This window comes from Chlorocebus sabaeus, chromosome 5 (assembly GCF_047675955.1).
Source record: "Chlorocebus sabaeus isolate Y175 chromosome 5, mChlSab1.0.hap1, whole genome shotgun sequence".
Classification (NCBI taxonomy): Eukaryota; Metazoa; Chordata; class Mammalia; order Primates; family Cercopithecidae; genus Chlorocebus; species Chlorocebus sabaeus.
In genome coordinates this window covers 64,713,091-64,733,137 of record NC_132908.1, presented here as the reverse complement: position 1 = coordinate 64,733,137, position 20,047 = coordinate 64,713,091, and the positions used below count along the sequence as shown (strand labels likewise).

At 47.8% G+C, this 20,047-nt stretch overlaps 1 protein-coding gene across 3 annotated transcripts in view; it reads left to right on the top strand.

The window, feature by feature from the left end:
• Window positions 1-20,047, top strand: part of RANBP10 (RAN binding protein 10) — an 80,920-nt gene that overhangs the window by 12,844 nt on the left and 48,029 nt on the right. For 2 of the 3 annotated variants that reach the window (XM_073015487.1, XM_007993923.3), the window contains exon 3: window positions 18,829-18,881. The exons of the other annotated variant lie outside the window; for it this stretch is intronic. In XM_073015487.1, the coding sequence (XP_072871588.1) occupies window positions 18,829-18,881 (53 nt within the window). The remainder of the gene's footprint in view (window positions 1-18,828; window positions 18,882-20,047) is intronic. 3 annotated transcript variants of the gene reach the window in all.

Below are 20,047 nucleotides of genomic sequence, written 5' to 3'. Positions count from 1 at the left end.
CAGACATGGTGGCGCATGTCTGTAATCCTAGCTACTCAGGAGGCTGAGGCAGGAGCATTGCTTGAACCTGGGAGGTGGAGGTTGCAATGAGCTATGGTTGCGCCATTGCACTTCAGCCAGGGAAACAAGCAAAACTCCATCTAAAAAAAAAAAAAAATTACAAGCCAGCCAAATCAAGGCCAGTGTGTGGATGAACACCTGTAACTAAAGTTAAGGGTAGTGTCTGAGTACCTAAGGACATTTGTGGTGTTCACACACTGCTATGCTTGTGTACTTCAGCTCTGTAATTACACAGGGCCATAGAGGTGGAGGTTAGGGCCCAGAGCCCTGGGGCATTAGTGGCTACACCCTCTGGTTAAGGGCAGTGCATTTGGGTTTTTGAATGTGGCAGGCTCTAGAAAGTCAAGGTTTGGTACTTGAGACTCTGTTAGTACGTTAGAGAAGGAACTCAGAACCAAGGGTGTGTAACCTGCCTAGGGCCACCGATACGGGCTGTTCTGCCCCTTTTGTCTCTGGGTGCTTTGATAGTGCTGGTGACATTGGGCACACGAGGGTCTCCTGACCCATACACAGAACCACTTTTCTCCATATGAGCACCCGAACTTGAGGCCTCTTTGCTTTCTGGCCTATTCTTTTTTTTTTTTTTTTTTGAGACGGAGTCTCCCTCCGTTGCCAGGCTGGAGTGCAGTGGTGTGATCTCAGCTCACTGCAACCTCTGACTCCCAGTTTTAAGCGATTCTCCTGCCTCAGCCTCCTGAGTAGCTGGGACTATAGGCACGCACCACCATGCCAGGTAATTTTTGTATTTTTGTATTTTATGGGGCTTCACCATATTGGCCAGGATTGTTTTGATTTCTTTTTTTTTTTTTTTTTTGAGACGGAGTCTCACTTTGTCACCCAGGCTGGAGTGCAGTGGCGGGATCTTGGCTCACTGCAAGCTCTGCCTCCTGGGTTCATGCCATTCTCCTGCCTCAGCCTCCCGAGTAGCTAGGACTACAGGTGCCCACCACTGCGCCTGGCTAATTTTTTTTTTTTTTTGTAGTTTTTTAGTGGAGACAGGTTTCACTGTGTTAGCCAGGGTGGTCTCGATCTCCTGACCTCGTGATCCTCCTGCCTCAGCCTCTCAAAGTGCTGGAATTACAGGCGTGAGCCTCCGCGCCTGGCCCACTTTCGATTTCTTGACCTTGTGGTCCTCCTGCCTCAGCCTCCCAAAGTGCTGGGATTACAGGCGTGAGCCGCTGTGCCTGGTCTGGCCTATATTTTTTATGAATAGTGCTGGGGCCCAGGCCACTCATCACTGTAATGCCCTTCCTCTTAGTGGGAAGCATACACAGAATTGGGCTCAGTGGGTGACTGCATGGCTTCCTGGGGAAGAGGTGCATATGGATGCTTGCTGGAGGAGCAGCTTATACGTAGCAGCCAGTGTCATGATGGACTGTAGCTTGCTTTATTTATTTACTTTTTTTTTTTTTTTTGAGGCGGTGTCTTACTCTGTCGCCTAGCCTGGAGTGCAATGGCGTGATCTTGGCTTACTGCAACCTCCACCTCCTGGGTTCAAGTGATTCTCCTGCCTCATCCTCCCTAGTAGCTCGGACTACAGGCATGCGCCATCATGCCCAGCTAATTTTTGTATTTTTAGTAGAGACGGGGTTTCACCATTTTGGCCAGGAAGGTTTCGATCTCTTGACCTCATGATCTGCCCACCTTGGCTTCACAAAGAGCTGGGATTACAGGTGTGAGCCACCGCACCTGGCTTCTTTTTTTTTTTTTTTTTGAGACGGAGTCTCAATCTGTCGCCTAGGCTGGAGTACAGTGGTGCGATCTTGGTTCACTGCAACCTCTGCCTCCCGGGTTCAAGCAATTCTCTTGCCTGAGTAGCTGGAATTACAGGTGCGCACCACCATGCCTGGCTAATTTTTGTATTTTTAGTAGAGGTGGGGTTTCACCATGTTGGTCAGGCTGGTCTCAAACTCCTGACCTCGTGATCTGCCTGTCTCGGCCTCCCAAAGTGCTGGAATTACAGGCGTGAGCCACCATGCCCGTCTATTTATTTACTTTTGGAGGCAAGGTCTTGCTTGCTCTGTCACCTAGGCTGGAGTGCAGTGGTGTGATCATAACTCACTGCAGCCTCAAACTCTTGGGCACTAGCAATCCTCCTGCCTTGGCCTATCAAAGGCTGGTATTACAGGTGTGAGCCAGCACACGTGGCATTGACTATGGCCTTAAGTGGGCCCATTAGACTATGAAATAAAATTCCTAACACTGAATATTAGCCCTCATTTCAGACCTAAATATCAGTTGGTGTTTTTCCTGAACCATCTTCCAAGGATCATTTTGTAACTGAGGTCCCAGAGTTCCCCTTTGTTGTAGAGGCTGTTGATTTCTTTTCTGGGGCAGGTTCTGATAGCAACAAGATTGCCAGCCTGCTGAGCTGTGGCTAAGGTATTAGATGTCAAGATGAAACTGTCAGGTGAGATTCCAGGAGCCCCTGGGAGGTCTAGGGTTGGGGGTAGTGGTTACTAGCCCTTTCACCTGAGGGTGGGTGGCAGAGCTGGTACCTTCCTGCAGTCTCCAACAGCCATCTCAGCCCTGAGGCTGAAGACCTTGTCTCTTCTCTCCTCTTCATCACTTCCTACCAGAGCCCTGTGGGTGTGGGGACATCCTGCTGATGGAGCTTAAATTAAGAATGTTCAAGCCCCATTGGCTCCCATATCTTATGCAGCAGTTCTTAAAAGTGCCCATAGGCTTCCCAGCCTGTGAAATATACCTTCTCTCTAAAAATAAATGGGTAAAACTGGGCCGGGCGTAGTGGCTCACGCCTGTAATCCCAGCACTCTGGGAGGCCAAAGTGGGCAGATCACGAGGTCAGGAGATTAAGATCAGCCTGGCTAACACAGTGAAACCCTGTCTCTAATAAAAATACAAAAAAAGTAGCCAGGCGTGGTGACACGTGCCTACAGTCCCAGCTACTTGGGAGGCTGAGGCAGGAGAATCGCTTGAATCCAGGAGGCAGAGAGGTTGCAGTGAGCCAAGATCGTGCCACTGCACTCCAGCCTGGGTGACAGAGTGAGACTCCGTCTCAAAAAAAAAAGAAAGAAATTGGTAAAACTGGCCAGGCTCTGTGGCTCATGCCCGTAATCACAGCACTTTGGGAGGCTGAGGTGGGTGGATCATGAGGTCGAGAGTTCGAGACCAGCCTGATCAACACACTGAGACCCCGTCTCTATTAAAAATACAAAAATTAGCCAGGCGTGGTGGCGAGTGCCTGTAATCCCAGCAACTCGGGAGGCTGAGGCAGGAGAATTGCTTGAATCTGGGAGGCAGAGGTTGCAGTGAGCCGAGACTATGCCACTGCACTCCAGCCTGGGCAACAGAGTGAGACTCCATCTCAAAAAATAAAAAAAATAAAAAATTGGTAAAAGTAAAAAGAGTTGGGTCTTTCTTCACTCTTGTCATTTGATGTGGGCTAAGTGTGGGACTTCTTGCCCCATTGTGAGGCCAGAATACTCTTATGCTGTCCATTGTGCTCTGTGCCAGGGCCTCCCTTGTCATATCGGGAAAAGCCAGATGTGGTCCATGCTGGTTTGCAGGGCCATAGGGGTATTCTTGGTGTCTGTGTGTGTGTGTGTGTGTGTGTGTGTATTTGTGTGTGTATGTGTGTGGTAAAATATATGTAACTTAAAATATGCCATTTTATCAATTTTCAGTGTATAATTCAGTGGTATTAATTGCATCCACAATGTTGTGCAACCATCACCACATCACTGTCTATTTCTAGAACTTTTCCATCACCCCAAACAGAAACTCTGTACCCATTAAGCAGTAACTCTCCATTTCTCCCTCCTCCTAGTCCCTGTTAACTTCTGATCTACTTTCTGTTTCTATGAATTTGCTTATTCTTGATAGTTCACGTAAGGGGAGTCCTACAATATTGGTCCTTTTGTGTCTGATCCATTTCACATAGCATTATGTTTTCAAGGTTTATCTGTGTTGTGGCATGTTTCATAACTTCATTTCTTCTTTTTTTTTTTGAGACGGAGTCTCATTCTGACACCCAGGCTGGAGTGCAGTGGTGCGATCTCGGCTCACTGCAACCTCCACCTCCTGGGTTCAGTGATTCTGCTGCCTCAGCCTCCGGAGTAGCTGGGATTACAGCCACTGCACCTGGCCCATTTCTTCTTATTTATTTATTTAGTTAGTTAGTTATTTTTATTTTATTTTTATGTTTGAGAGGGATTCTTGCTCTGTTGCCCAGGCTGGAGTGCAGTGGCCGGATCTCAGCTCACTGCAAGCTCTGCCTCCTGGGTTTACGCCATTCTCCTGCCTCAGCCTCCCGAGTAGCTGGGACTACAGGTGCCTGCCAACTCGCCTGGCTAGTTTTTTGTATTTTTTAGTTGAGACGGGGTTTCGCCATGTTAGCCAGGATGGTCTCCATCTCCTGACCTCGTGATCCGCCCGTCTCGTCCTCCCAAAGTGCTGGGATTACAGGCTTGAGCCACCATGTCTGGCCTAGTTGGTTTTTTTTTTTTTTTTTTTTTTTTTTTTTTGAGACGGAGTCTTGCTCTGTCGCCCAGGCTGGAGTGCAGTGGCCGGATCTCAGCTCACTGCAAGCTCCGCCTCCTGGGTTTACGCCATTCTCCTGCCTCAGCCTCCTGAGTAGCTGGGACTACAGGCGCCCGCCACCTCGTCCGGCTAGTTTTTTGTATTTTTTAGTAGAGACGGGGTTTCACCAGGTTAGCCAGGATGGTCTCGATCTCCTGACCTCGTGATCCGCCCGTCTCGGCCTCCCAAAGTGCTGGGATTACAGGCTTGAGCCACCGCGCCCGGCCCCTAGTTGGTTATTTTTAAGAGAGATGGTTGGCCAGGCATGGTGGCTCACTCCTGTAATCCCAGCACTTTGGGAGACCGAGGCAGGTGGATCACCTGAGGTCATGAGTTTGAGACCATCCTGACCAATATGGTGAAACCCCATCTCTACTAAAAATACAAAAAATTAGCCAGGTGTGGTAGCATGTGCCTGTAATCCCAGCCTCCCAAAGCACTGGTATTACAGGTATGAGCTACCATGCCTGGCCTCTTGATGATGTCTTTTTTTTTTTTTTTTTTGAGATGGAGTCTCACTCTGTTTCCGAGGCAGGAGTGCAGTGGCATGATCTCAGTTCAGTGCAACCTCCGCCTCCTGGGTTCAAGCGATTCTCTTGCCTCAGCCCCCTGAGTAGTTGGGATTACAGGCATGGACCACCACACCCGGCTAATTTTTGTATTTTTAGTTGAGACAAGGTTTTGCCACGTCGATCAGGCTGGTCTCGAATACCTGACCTCAAGTGATCTGCCTGCGTCAGCCTCTCAAAGTGCTGGGATTATAGGCATGAGCCCCGTTGAAATCTGAGGTCATGAAGATTTACCCTTACGCTTTCTTCTAAGAATTTTATGGTTTTAGCTCTTTCCTTATTCATTTACTTACTTATTTATTTATTTATTTATTTATTTACTTTTGAGACTGAGTCTCACTCTGTCACCCAGGATGGAATGCAGTGGCACGATCTCGGCTCACTGCAACTTCCGCCTCCTAGGTTCCAGTGATTCTCCTGCCTCAGCCTCCCGAGTATCTGGAATTACAGGCACTTGCCACCACGCCTGGCTACTTTTTTTGTATTTTTAGTAGAGATAGGGTTTCACCATGTTGGCTAGGTTGGTCTCAGACTTCTGACCTCAGGTTGTCTGCCCGCCTCGGCCTCTGGAAGTGCTGGGATTACAGGCGTGAGCCACTGTGCCCAGCCTTTATTTATTTATTTATTTATGAGACGAGTCTTGCTCTGTTGCCCAGGCTGGAGTGCAGTGGCGCGATCTCTGCTGACTGCAAGCTCCGCCTGCCAGGTTCACGCCATTCTCCTGCCTCAGCCTCCTGAGTAGCTGGGACTACAGGTGCCCGCCAACACGCTGGCTGATTTTTTGTATTTTTAGTCAAGATGGGGTTTCACTGTGTTAACCTGGATGGTCTCAATCTCCTGACCTCGTGATCCGCCTGCCTCTGCCTCCCAAAGTGCTGGGATTACAGGCGTGAGCCAATGCGCCTGGGCTATTTTTTTTTTTTTTTTTTTAGTGCCACTGGGTCAGTGTCAGATTTTTGGCCCAGGGCCTTACCTCTTATATTTAGATCATTTTCTTTTCTTTTCTTTTGTTTTTTTTTGAGACGGAGTTTCACTCTTGTCATCCAGGCTGGAGTGCAATGGCGCAATCGTGGCTCACTGCAACCTCTGCCTCCTGGGTTCAAGTGATTCTCCTGCCTCAGCCTCCCAAGTAGCTGGGATTACAGGCATATACTACCATGCCCGGCTAATTTTTTTTTTTTTTTTTTTTGAGATGGAGTTTCACTCTTGTGGCCCAGGCTGGAGTGCAATGGCTCGATCTCAGCTCACTGCAACCTCTACCTCCCAGGTTCAAGCAATTCTCCTGCCTCAGCCTCCCAAGTAGCTGGGATTACAGGCGTGGGCCACCACACTCGGCTAATTTTGTATTTTTAGCAGAGACGGGGTTTCTCCATGTTGGTCAGGCTGGTCTCAAACTCCCGACCTCAGGTGATCCTCTTGCCTTGGCCTCCCAAAGTGCTGGGATTGCAGGCGTGAGCCACTGTGCCTGGCCTAATTTGTAGTTTTAGTAGAGATGGGATTTCACCATGTTGGTCAGGCTGGTTTCAAACTTCTGACCTCAAGTGATCCACCCACCTTGGGCTCCCAAAATACTGGGATTACAAGTATGAGCCACCTCACCTGGCCTCAGCCTGATTTTCTTATGTTGAATCACCCTTGCCTGTGTGGGATAAATCCCATTTGGTTGTGGTGTATAATCCTTTTAATATACTGTTGGATTTGGTCTGCTACTATTCTGTTCAGGATTTTTGGATCTATATTCATCTATATTGCTATTGCTCTGTAACTTTCTTTTCCTTTGATATCTTTTTTTTTTTTTTTTTTTGAGACAGAGTCTTTCTTTGTCACCCAGGCTGGAGTGCAGTGGCGCAATCTCAGCTCACTGCAACCTCCACCTCCTGGGTTCACACAGTTCTCTGCCTCAGTCTCCCGAGTAGCTGGGATTAAAGGCGCCTGCCAGCACGCCTGGCTAATTTTTTTGTATTTTTAGTAGAGATGGGGTTTTACCATCTTGGCTAGGCTGGTCTTGAACTCCTGACCTTGTGATCCACCCACCTCGCCCTCCCAAAGTGCTGGAATTACAGGTGTGAGCCACCGCACCCAGCCTGATGTCTTCTTAGTGACTTTTTGATTGCTGTTCCAGGGTCTTCCTCATCTTGGATTTGCATCTGGGCACTGCACATTTACAATGTGCACAGACATTTTTCTGTGAAGAACTGAAGTCTCTAGGTCAGAGCTGGAAGGAACTTAAGAGCCTTTGGTTTAACCTTTTCTCTTCTAATAAGGAACCTGATATGTGGGTTGAAATCTAAGACCCATAGTCGTGAATTAGGCTGGAGTGTCTGAGATCAGTCTTTCAGAGTCAAGGGTGTTGTGTTTGGAGCCTTGCTGCGAAGTGTTCCTGTCACCTCAGAACTCTTCAGGAGGCAGGAAGGGAAGTCAGACTTGTTGCCAAAAGGGTTCTGTGTGCAGGGGTCTCAAACTTGCTGTCAGGAAAGGGTGGTAGAGTACAGTAAAGGGGTCGTCTCCTTCCTGTGGCCTTGTACGTATCTGGAAGGTGTGAGAGTCAGGTGGCCCTGGTTTCTAAGGTTCTGTCCTCTGTCCACCACCAGGCCTGCCTGGGTTGCAGAAGAAACTCTAGTCAGTTGGAGCTGTGCTAAGTCCATCTCACTGCAGCAGGGTCTCCTGCGTGTGTGCTCTGTGCCCAGCTTGGGACATACTAGGTGCCATATGAACCGGAGCCCCAGTGCCTCTGCTCAGCAAGGATTTTGACTGTTTCTTCTGTTTCTGAAGCTGTACTGTTGTGATGCAGCCTCTGCCCTTCTGTCAAGACTTGGGGTGCTAGGTGGACCAAGGAGCTGACCATGGAAACCACGTTCCCTAATGTGTCCCCCATCACTGAAATATTGTCCTGGGTTGATCCAGAGAGAGTCTGATGAGTGAGAGCCAACAAACTCTGCAGTTTGTAGCCATTGCTCTTTTTTTTTTTTTTTGAGACGGAGTCTTGCTCTGTAGCCTGGGCTGGACTGCAGTGGCCGGATCTCAGCTCACTGCAAGCTCCGCCTCCCGGGTTTACGCCATTCTCCTGCCTCAAGACTCCCGAGTAGCTGGGACTACAGGCGCCCGCCACCTCGCCCGGCTAGTTTTTTGTATTTTTAGTAGAGACGGGGTTTCACCGTGTTAGCCAGGATGGTCTCGATCTCCTGACCTCGTGATCCGCCCGTCTCGGCCTCCCAAAGTGCTGGGATTACAGGCTTGAGCCACCGCGCCCGGCCAGCCATTGCTCTTAAAAGTGGTTTTTAAGAGATGGCTCTTAAAGTGATTTTTGGCCCAGCATGGTGGCTTATGCCTGTAATCCCAGCACTTTGGGAAGCCGAGCTGGGCAGATTACATGAGGTCACCAGTTTGAGACCAGCCTGGCCAACATATAGTAAAACCCCATCTCTACTGAAAAAAATACAAAAATTAACTGGGCATGGTAGTGCATACCTTGTAGTCCCAGCTACTTGGGAAGCTGAGGCAAGGGAATTGCCTGAACCTGGGAGGCAGAGGTTGCAGTGAGCCAAGATCGCGGCACTGCACTCCAGCCTGGGTGACAGAACAAGACTTCATCTCTAAAAAAATAATAAATAAAATAAAATATAAAATAAAATATTTGGCTGGGTGCGGTAGCTCACGCTTATTATCCAAGCATTTTGGGAGGCCGAGGCAGGCTGATTGCTTGAGCTCAGGGGTTCAAGACTAGCCTAGGCAACAGGGCAGATCCCCGTCTCTAAACTACCCAGGTGTGGTGGCACTCACCTGTGGTCCCAGCTATTCAGGGGGCTGAGGTGGGAGGATGGCTTGAGCCTGGGAGGCAGAGGTTGCAGGGAGCAAGATCTCACCACTGCACTCCAGCTTGGGAGACAGAGTGAGACCCTGTCTCAAATAAAAAAAATTAGAAATTAAAATTTAAAAATTGTGAAAAGTAATTTGTGTTAGTTGTAGAAAATCTGGAAAACGAGAAAAAGGAATCCAAGAGGACTGGACTGTACTTGCAGCTCTCCATATGACTGCAGGGTTTCAGCAGACTTGCTCAGGTGGCAGGGCTGGGTGGACCACCTTGCTTGGGTGGCAGCATGGACCCCCTGCCACCAGTAGTGGATGGTGGGAGCTTCTGGGTGGACTCGTGAGTGTGGACAGCTGTGGGCCTTTGCTGCCTGCTTCTAGGTGCGGTTGCTTCTCTATCTCATGTTCTGGTGGATCTCAACTCCATTTGGCCCAAGCAGCGCCTATTTGCTGCCCTCTTGTCTCTTGTGCTAGATGGGGCAGAGTAGCTGTTCTTGTATCTCCAACTAGCATTGTGGTTTTGGCAGGCAAGGGTAGGAACTGAGAAGTTATAGGCCCACTCGTGGCCTCATTGCCGCGAAGAGCTTGTCTGTTGTCTCTCTGTGCTTACTTCCTGTCTCACCTCTCTGGCATGATGTCTCTTCTCCACTTTGCTGCCATATAGAAGAAAGGAGTAAGTCAGATGGCTTTACCTTACTTTCTCTTGTGTCATAGCGTAAATAATTCCCTCTCTCCAGCTCCTTAAATGTATCCTGCAGTTAGAAAAGGAGGCCCTAGTAGAGAAGTATTGGGAGCTAAGTTGCTCTATCTATTCCAGTCACCTGCTCCGGGAGTAAGAGCCCTTGTTGCCGCCCTCCCTCCCAGGCTGACCCAGGCAGGCTGTATCCGTGAGTGTTCCTAGCATAGCCTGGCCTGTTACCAACTAGGAAGCAAATACTCACCTCCTTTCTCCTTGGTAATCTCAAGTAAACAGGCATTTGTTTTAGATGTCCTGAGATCCAGGCCTTCCAGAATGGCCTCCTTTCCTTACCAGATCCTGATGCTGGAAGATCCTCCAGTGTATGAATGAATGGACAAAGTGGGTTTATCCCTTCATCCACCTTCAGCCCCCGGCACTGCACCCAGGTGCTCCTTTGTCTGATCCTGTTGAATGGCTGCACTGGGGGCTCTCCAGCCTCATGGTAATAGCTGATAAAGCAGGCTCTGAGAGCACATGAGACATGCCAGTGGGCGTGTGGTGAACTCAGTGGTGGAGGTGAGATTGGAGTCTGGGATTGTCAACTGTATTTGCTCCATGGAGCAAATACATAGCATCAGTGCCAGGGCTAGAGAGCACAGCTGGAGAATGGCTGCTGCTAACTCTGGCTGAGCACTTTGGCTCTAGTATTTCCAAGTGGGTCTCAGAGAATTGACCTTTCCTTGGTGCCTGGTTGTGCTGGGCAGTGTCTTGGGCTTTTCTAGCCCCTCCCCCACCCAATAAATTCACTGTGTTCTAGAGCGCACTTGCCTGTCTCCACATCATTCCACTGCTCCTGTCCTGCCCTTGTCATCTTCCATGGGAATGACTCTGGAAGTGTCCAGTTTTGGTTCTTCGATCCATTTTTCAAATATCAGCTGTTTGATTAGCTGTGCCCTTTCTTTTTTTTAGAGACATAGGTGGTCTTGTTATGTTGCCTAGGCTGGTCTTGCACTCCTGGCATCCAGTGATCTTCCCACCTTGGCCTCCCAAGTAGCTAGGATTATAGGCTGAAGCCACCATCCCCAGCTTAGCCCCTTCTGTGACTTGCCATTTACCTCTCATGAAGTTCAGATTTCTTAAGCTAGCATGCAGGCTGTGCATGCACAGCCCATTTCCTGATCCAGCTAGGTCTGCCCAGACTGTAACCCTGTCACACTGAACTTCTCTTAGTTCCCTGACCATGTGGCTGCTTTCTTGCCTCTATGCCTTTTCACATTCTGCTGTGTTTTTTTGTTTATTTGTTTGTTTTTTGAGACGGAGTCTCGCTTTGCCTCCAGGCTGGAGTGCAATGGTGCAATCTCGGCTCACTGCAACCTCCGCCTCCCGGGTTCAAGTGATTCTCCTGCCTCAGCCTCCTGAGTAGCTGGGACTACAGGCACCCACCACCACGCGCGAGCAAATTTTGTATTTTTAGTAGAGATGGGGGTTTCACTATGTTGGCCAGGATGGTCTTGATTTCTTGACCTCGTGATCCGCCTGCCTCGGCCTCCCAAAGTGCTGGGATTACCGGCGTGAGCCAGTGTGCCTGGCCCACATTCTGCTGTTTCTGCGTGGACCATGATCCTCTTTCTCCTCTCATCTCCTTTACCAGGCCTTGGCTCAGCCTTCACTTCCTGAGGGAATTCCTGACTTTGAGTCAGCACACCTTGAGTCTCTGGCTTGCCCCGACTTGACATTAGAACTGTTGAAGGGCAAGGATTGAGCCCAGGCTCCCATCCATGTGTCCCCAGCACCATACTGGGTACAGGGGATTTTTGTTGATGACATGAATGACTGGAAGAACCTCTATGAAAAGAAATTTATCACACCTGTTTTTACTAAATTATTCAACGTTAGCAAGGACCCAAGAGCTCCTAATAACTCAGCCATATTCAAGTGCCTCCAGAGATAAATAGAGGAAAGGTAGTGTCAGTGGCCTCCTATGGGGATTCTTCCTGTTCCACAGATGCAAAGATATTGTAGTATGTGTACAGGAGAACGAGTTTGAGGTTTTTGTTACGCCCTTTCCTTATTTTTTTGTCTCATTCTTGGCAGCTCAAAGGGTACAAAGTGGTATCTCGCTGTTTTTTGTTTTTGTTTTTTCCTTTGAGAGGACGTCTGGCTCTGTCTCCCGTGCTGGAGTGCAGTGGTGCCATCTTGGCTTGCTGCCACCTCCACCCACCCCAGGCTCAAGCCATCCTCCCACCTCAGCCTCCTGAGTAGCTGGGACTACAGGTGCGCACCACCATGTCTGGCTAATTTTTGTATTTTTGGTGGAGACAGGGTTTCACCATTTTGCCCAGGCTGGTCTCGAACTCCTGGTCTCAAACCATCAGCCCTCCTTGGCCTCCGAAAGTGCTGGGATTACAGTCATGAGCCACTGCGCCCAGACTATTTTTATTTATTTTTCTTTTGACACAGTGTCTCACTTTGTCACCCAAGCTAGAGTGCAATGGCATGAGGCATTGCAGCCTTGACTTCCTGGGCCTCAAGCTGTGCTCCCACCTCAGCCTCTCAAGTAGCTGGGACTACAGACAAGTACCACCATGCCCAGCTGATTTTTATTTTTATTTTTGTAGAGATGGGGTTTTGCCATGTTGCCCAGGCTGGTCTTGAACTCCTGAGCTCAAGCAGTCCACCTGCCTTTGTCTCCCAAAGTGCTAGGATTATAGGCAGGAGCCACTGTGCCCGGCCTCATTGTAGTTTTGATTTGCATTTCTGTAATGATAGTGATGGTGAGCATCTTTTCAGGTGCTTATTGGCCACGTGTACACCTTCTTTAGGGAAACATCTACTCAAGGACTTTGCCCCTCTCATTTTTTAGAGACTGGGTTTTGCTGTGTTGCCTGGACTAGTCCCAAATTCCTGGGCTCAAGCAATCCTCCTGCCTCAGCCTCCCACATTGCTGAAACTACAGGTGTACACCACCGTTCCTAGCTAAAAGTTTTAAAGTTTGATGAAGTTTATCTATATTTTCTCTTATTGCCTATGCTTTTGTCCAAGAAATTATTGCCAAATCCAGTGTCATGAAGCTTTCTTTCTATGTCTTTTCCTGAGAGTTGAAGTTTTAGCTCTTATGATTAGGTCTTTGATCCATTTTGAGTTGATTTTTGTATATGGTATAATGTAAGCAAAAAACTTTCTTCTTCTTTTTTTGTTTTAGACAGAGTTTCATTCTTGGTGCCCGGGCTGGAGTGCAGTGGAACGATCTCGGCTTACTGCAACCTCCACCTCCTGGGTTCAAGTGATTCTCCTGCCTCAGCCTGCCAAGTAGCTGTGGTTTCAGGCATACGCCACCATACCCAGCTAATTTTGTATTTTTAGTAGAGATGGGGTTTTTCCATGTAGGTCAGGCTTGTCTTGAACTCCGACTTCAGGTGATCTGCCCACCTTGGCCTCCCAAAGTGCTGGGATTATAGGCATCAGCCAACACACCTGGCCAAACTTTATTCTTTTGTTTGTGATTATCCAGATGTCCCAGCATTATTTGTTGAAAAAACTGTCATTTTCCCATCTAATGGTCTTGGCATCCTTGTTGAAATCAGCTGACTGTACCTATGAGGGTTTCTTTCTGGGATCTCTATTCTATTCCTTGGACTGTATGTCTGTCTTTATGTGAGTCTTACACCGATTTGATTATTGTAGCTTTGTAGTAAGTTTTGAAATCAGAAAGTGTAAGCCCTCCAACTTTGTTCGTTCTGAAGGTTGTTTTGACTGTTTCTGTCCCTTGAGATTCCATATGGATTTTTCTATTTTTGTGAAAAACATCATTGGGATTTTGATAGGGATGGCCTTGAATCTGTGTATCACTTTGGGTAGTATTGACATCTCTTTTTTTTTTTGGAGACGGAGTCTCGCTCTGTCGCCCAGGCTGGAGTGCAGTGGCCGGATCTCAGCTCACTGCAAGCTCCACCCCCTGGGTTTACGCCATTCTCCTGCCTCAGCCTCCTGAGTAGCTGGGACTACAGGAGCCTGCCACCACGCCTGGCTAATTTTTTGTATTTTTTTAGTAGAGATGGGGTTTCACCGAGTTAGCCAGGATGGTCTCGATCTCCTGACCACGTGATCCACCCGTCTCGGCCTCCCAAAGTGCTGGGATTACAGGCTTGAGCCACCGCGCCCGGCCAGTATTGACATCTTAACAATAGTGAGTCTTCTAATCAGTGAACAGAGGATGTCTTTCCATTTATTTGTGTCTGTAATTTCCTTCATCAACATTTTATAGTTTTTAGTGTCTTTTGCCTCCTTGGTTAAGTTTATTTACTTTTAATTATTTTATTCTTTTTTTTTGGTGGGGGATGGAGTTTCGCTCTTGTCCCCCAGGCTAGAGTGCAGTGCTGCGATCTTGGCTCACTGCAACTTCCACCTCCCGGGTTCCAGCAATTCTGCCTCAGCCTCCCAAGTACCTGGGATTATAGGCATGCGCCACCACACCTGGCTAATTTTTGTATTTTTAGTAAAGATGGGGTTTCACCATGTTGGTCAGGCTGGTCTTGAACTCCTGACCTCGTGATCCAGCCACCTTGGCCTCCCAAAGTGCTAGGATTATAGGTGTGAGCCACCGTACCCAGCTTAAGTATTTTATTCTTTTGATGCTATTGGAAATGGACTTGTTTCTCAATTTTTTTTGATTGTTCATCGTTAGTGTGTAGCAACACAACTGAAAAGTGAGAAATAGGGTAACTTATTAGTTCTTTTTTTTTCTTTTTCTTTTTCTTTTCTTTCTTTCTTTTTTTTTTTTTTTTTTTTGAGATAGGGTCTTGCTCTGTCACCCAGGCAGAGTACAGTGGCTCGATCTCTGCTCATTGCCACTTCTGCCCCCAGGTTCGTGTGATTCTCCTGCCTTGGCCTCCTGAGTAGCTGGGATTACAGGCATGCGCCACCACGCCTGGCTAATTTTTGTATTTTTAATAGAGACAGGGTTTCGCCATGTTGGGCAGGCTGATCTTGAACTCCTGACCTCAGGTGATCTGCCTGTCTTAGCCTCCCAAAGTGCTGGGATTACAGGCATGAGCCACCACACCTAGCCCTGCACCTGGCCAATGCTAATTTTTTTTTTTTTTTTTTTGAGATGGAGTCTCACTCTGTCACCCAGGCTGGAGTGCAGTGGCGCCATCTCGGCTCACTGCAAGCTCCGCCTCCCGGGTTCATGCCATTCTCCTGCCTCAGCCTCACAAGTAGCTGGGACTACGGGAGCCTGCCACCACGCCTGGCAAATTTTTTGTATTTTTAGTAGAGACAGGGTTTCACCATGTTAGCCAGGATGGTCTCGATCTCCTGACCTCGTGATCTGCCCACCTCGGCCTCCCAAAGTGCTGGGATTACAGGCGTGAGCCACTGTGCCTGGCAAGTTTTTTGTTTTGTGCAATCTTTAGGGTTTCCCTTTCTTTTCTTTCCTGGTTTTTTTTTTTTGGAGACAGGGTCTCACTCTGTCACCCAGGCTGGAGTGCAGTAGCACAGTCTTGCTTACTGCAGTCTTGATCTCCTGTGCTCAGGTGATCTTCCCACCTCAGTCTTCTAAGCAACTGGGATTACAGGTGCACTTCACCATGTGCACCGAATTTTTTGTATAGACAGGATATCGCCATGTTGCCCAGGATGGTCTCGAACTCCTGGGCTCAAGCGATCCTCCTGCTTCGACATCCCAAAGTTCTAGGACTACAGGCATGAGCCACTGCACCCTGCAAGGTTTTCTACGTCTGGGAACATGTCATCTGTGAACAGAGATAGTTTTACTTTCCAATTTGGATGTTTTTCATTCCTTTTTCTTGTCTAATTGCTTCACTAGAACTCCCAATACTGTCTTGAATAGAAGTAGTGAAAACAGGCATCTTAGATGAAAGGCTTTCAGTCTTCCACCATTGAGTATGATGTTAGCTGTGGGTTTTTTTAAATCTATTTTTTGAGGCAGAGTCTCGCTTTCTCACCCTGGCTGAAGTGCAGTGACCTGATCTTGGCTCACTGCAACCTCTGCCTTCTGGGTTCAAGTGATTCTTCTGCCTCAGCCTCCCTGGTAGCTGGGGGATTACAGGCGTGTAGCAGGGATTACCCTGCTAATTTTTGTATTTTTAGTAGAGACGGTGTTTCACCATTTTGACCAGTTTGGTCTCGAACTCCTGACCTCAAGTGATCCACCTGCCTCGGCTTCCCACAGTGCTGGGATTACAGGTGTGAGCCACTACACCTGGCCAGGTTTTTCATAAATGACCTTTGTTGTGTTAAGGTAGTTTCCTTTTATTCCCACTTTTTTGAGTGTTGTTGACATGTAATTTAACATGCTATACAAGTCACCATTTAAAGTGTACAATTCAGTGTATTTTAATATATTCACAGAGTCTGCTTTGTTTCTCTCAGATTGGTTGGATGATAGTCTTCAAGTTTATGAAAAGTTTCTGGAAGATAGAAGAGTGCATTTTTTGGTAGCTTTAAAACACCATGCTTTTGGAAAAGACTTAATGTTACCCAGTATTTGAAGAGTGGGGGCTTATTCTCCTTGAACCCTGACTCAGCTGTGACCTCATTGGAGTACGCAACCTGGGCTCCTGTGGGGCTGCTCCCTGTGTCATTGACACGTGGAGGTGGAATGGCGCCCAAATGTGGGTGTCAGCTTCCTCTGGCTGCTATCCCCTTAGACAGTCCACTCAGATTCTCAAGTTGAGGCAGGGGTTTGTACAGAGACTTCCAGACCATCCACTAATAAACACCGTCTTACCTGTGGAACAGAGTCTATAGGATGGTGTTTAGGGCTAGCTGCTGGAGAAAAGAGAGACTTCTCCTATGGGGAAGCCTAAGCAATTTGTGTTTTGAGCACAGGTGCTTCAGTGATTCCTCATTCCCATAGAATGTTGTGGAACCAGTTGCAGCGACCGAGCATAACTCTTCTTGAGTGACCTTTGACCTCCCCCTTTGCACATGTGCTCCAAACATAAACCTTACCTAGTGTCAGGAAACCTGTGTGCCAGGGATGGGATGACGTGGTGTTGGGCGTAGCCCCAGGCCCCTCTGAACAGGGCATGGTGAGTGGCTGTTGTCTAAGTCAAGGAAAGCCCTGGCTGTGTTGCACTTGTGCCTGTTGGACTGCTGACTGCAGGGCAGCTGGGGTCGTTTGCTGCTTGTTCAGCTGAGGTACTGAAGGAACGGAGACTGACTTTTAGCAGCCTCTGCCATGTAAAGTCAGGAAGCTGATTATTTGGGCTACAGTTTTTCTGGAAAAATGTTCAAGTTTTAATCTAATGGGAATTCTGTCAGCAGGCTAAGACACCTTCTGTTCCTGATGGTCCTTGAAGCTAGCCCCTCTGGCAGGAGGTGGCAGGCAGTTTGTGTGTTTCTGGGAATGACTGAGCAGTCCTGTCCAACTACAGGATATATTGGTTCATGTCTTTGACCTTTAAGGATCCAACTCTGTCTCAAATGCTGCTTAAAACAAAGCAGAAGACAAATTCCCTTTGAACCATGAAACTCCCTCTTTGAAGTGCTGTTCCTTTTGCTTTGCTCCTTTCCCTTCTCTACCTTTTTCCCTAAGCCATGTGGGCCAAGTTATCAGGGCCATATATTGGGTTGTATCCTTTCCTGGTTCCTGCCCAGCATGATTGGGATAGCTGGTTTCAGAGGAAAGTGAGTAGGTCAGAGCCTTCCCTCCCTGCCTGATCCTTTATTTGGGTAGTAGAGGCTGCTCCCCCAAATATAGTGGTGCAGCAACCCAGAGAAAGGCAAAAGGGCATTTACTGCCAATAAAGGACTGGCAGGGGCAGTATATTAAGCCTTTTTAATGTTACTATAAAGAAATACCTGAGACACAGTAATTTATAAAGAAAAGAGGTTTCATTGGCTCACAATTCTACAGGCTTTACAGGAAGCATGGTGCCGGCAAAGGCCTCAGGAACCTTACAATCACAGTGGATGGTGACTAGGAGCCAGCATGTCACATGGCAGAAACGGGAACAAGTTGCAGAGAGGTGCCATACTCTTTTAAACAACCAGAACTTGCAGGAACGTAGAGAGAGAACTTGTTCATTACTGTGAGGACTGCCCCAAGACATTCATGAGGGATCTATCCCCATGATCTTAACACCTACCACCAGGCCCCACCTCCAGCACTGGGGATTACATGTCTACGTGAAATTTGGAGAGGACAAACATCGAAACCATATCATTCTACCCTGGCCCCCCAAATTTCATGTTTTTCTTATGTTGCAGAATATAATCATGCCTTCCCAGTAGTCCCCCAGAGTATTAACTCGTTCCAGTGTTAGCTTAAAAGTCCCAAGTCCAAAGGTAAGACGGTGTTTATTAGTAGATGGTCTGGGAGCCCCTGTACAAACCCCTGCCTCAACTTGAGAATCTGAGTGGACTGTCTAAGGGGAGAGCAGCCAGAGGAAGCTGACACCCACATTTGGGCACCATTCCACCTCCACGTGTCAATGACACAGGGAGCAGCCCCACAGGAGCCCAGGTTGCATACTCCAATGAGGTCACAGCTGAGTCAGGGTTCAAGGAGAATAAGCCCGCACTCTTCAAAGAGTGGGAGGAGTTAGGGGATCTCTCGGGGCCTCACATATCACTACTCCCAGCTTTGTGTGGTTTGGGAGGCCACCGTGAATGTATGCCGGGAAGGTAATTAATTTTGAGACCCAGAGAACAAGCTCTGTGTGAGCAGTCTTGATTGATGATCCTAGGTAGATCCAACATGGCTTTACTTTTTCCATGTCCTGGTCTTTGGTGCAAACTGGGTTGTCCCTGTGGAACAACCGTGCATTGCTCTGTCAAGCACTACCTTGGATTGAGATACTTCAGGCACATCTTAGGAATAGATTCTGTGCCTTAACTACATCCAGAACACCAAAGAACTGGAAACCGTGAATTCATACACTGTCCTCTGAAACTGAAGCCAGTGGTTCACAGTGACACGTACACACAACCTTCTGTTTCTCTAGCCGGGTGAGGCAGTAAGATGCTTTCCATTAGCAAATCAAAATGTCAGGTTTTTCCAAGAACCATTAGTATAAGAGCCTCTACATTCATTGCTTTTCTCATTTTTTTGTCTTTTACCAAGAAATATTTGAGAAGGGAGAAACATGAGCGTTTGCTAACCAAAAATTTTGTGTTTTTTTTTTTTTTTTTTTTTTTTTGAAGTTACATGGGAATAGGACTCTCGGCTCAAGGCGTCAACATGAACAGACTTCCTGGTGAGTCACTGTTGAAGGGAACATTTGTTCTGCTCTCCTGATCCAATTGGTGTTGAGAGTCATGGTGGTAGCAGAGAGGCTGGGGGGGACTTTGTTTGCTAGCTGCCTGCCTCAAGCCATGCCACTGGTTGGAGGATCCTGAAAGGTAGCCTTTGGGCCAGGATGGTGTGCATTTCCATTCCAAAAATTAATTGACAAGTGATTGTCATTAATGGAATTTGAACTGTTTGCCATCAAAGTCAACTGACCTAAGTTTGCTCCAGGTGGGGATACGCCTCAGTAGCCCTTGCTCCCATTGGCCTAGCTGAGCAGACTCAGGCATGTACTGGGAGGAAGACTGCTGCCAACCTTGGCTCCTTTGTGACTTCATCATGTTAAAGATCAAAGTTTTTGTCTGGGCGCAGTGGCTCACACCTGTAATCCCACTTTGGGAGGCTGAGGCAGGCGGATCATCTAAGGTCAGGAGTTTGAGACCAGCCTGGCCAACATGGTGAAACCCTGCCTCTGCTAAAAATAAGAAATTAGCTGGGGGTCGTGGCACACACCTGTAATCCCAGCTACTTGGGAGGTGGAGGCAGGAGAATTGCTTGAACCCGGGAGGTGGAGGTTGCAGTGAGCTGAGATTGTGCCACTGCACTCCAGCCTGAGCGACAGAGTGAGACTCCATCTCGGAAAAAAAAAAAAAAAAAAAAAAAAAAAAATCAAAGTTTTTAAGTGACCTCCCACGTAGAACATGATTAAAACAGTTTCTTACTTTTATTTTTTATTTTTTAATATATATATATTTTTGAGACAGGGTCTCACTCTGTAACTGAGGCTGGAGAGCAGTGGCTCAATCACAGTTTACTGCAGCTTCAACCTCCCAGACTGAGGTGATCCTCCCACCTCAGCCTTCCTAGTAGCTGGGATCACAGGAGCTCATCACCACGCCCAGCTAATTTTTTGTAATTTTTGTACAGACAGAGTTCTGCCATTGCCTAGGCTGGTCTTGAACTCCTGGGCTCAAGCCATCAGCCTGCCTCGGCCTCCCAAAGTTCTGGGATAACAGGAGTGAGCCACTGCACCCAGCCTTATTTTTATCATCTATTATTTTTCTTTTGAGACAGAGTCTCACTTTTCACCCAGGCTGGAGTGTAGTGGCGCAATGTTGGCACCACCTTCTTAAC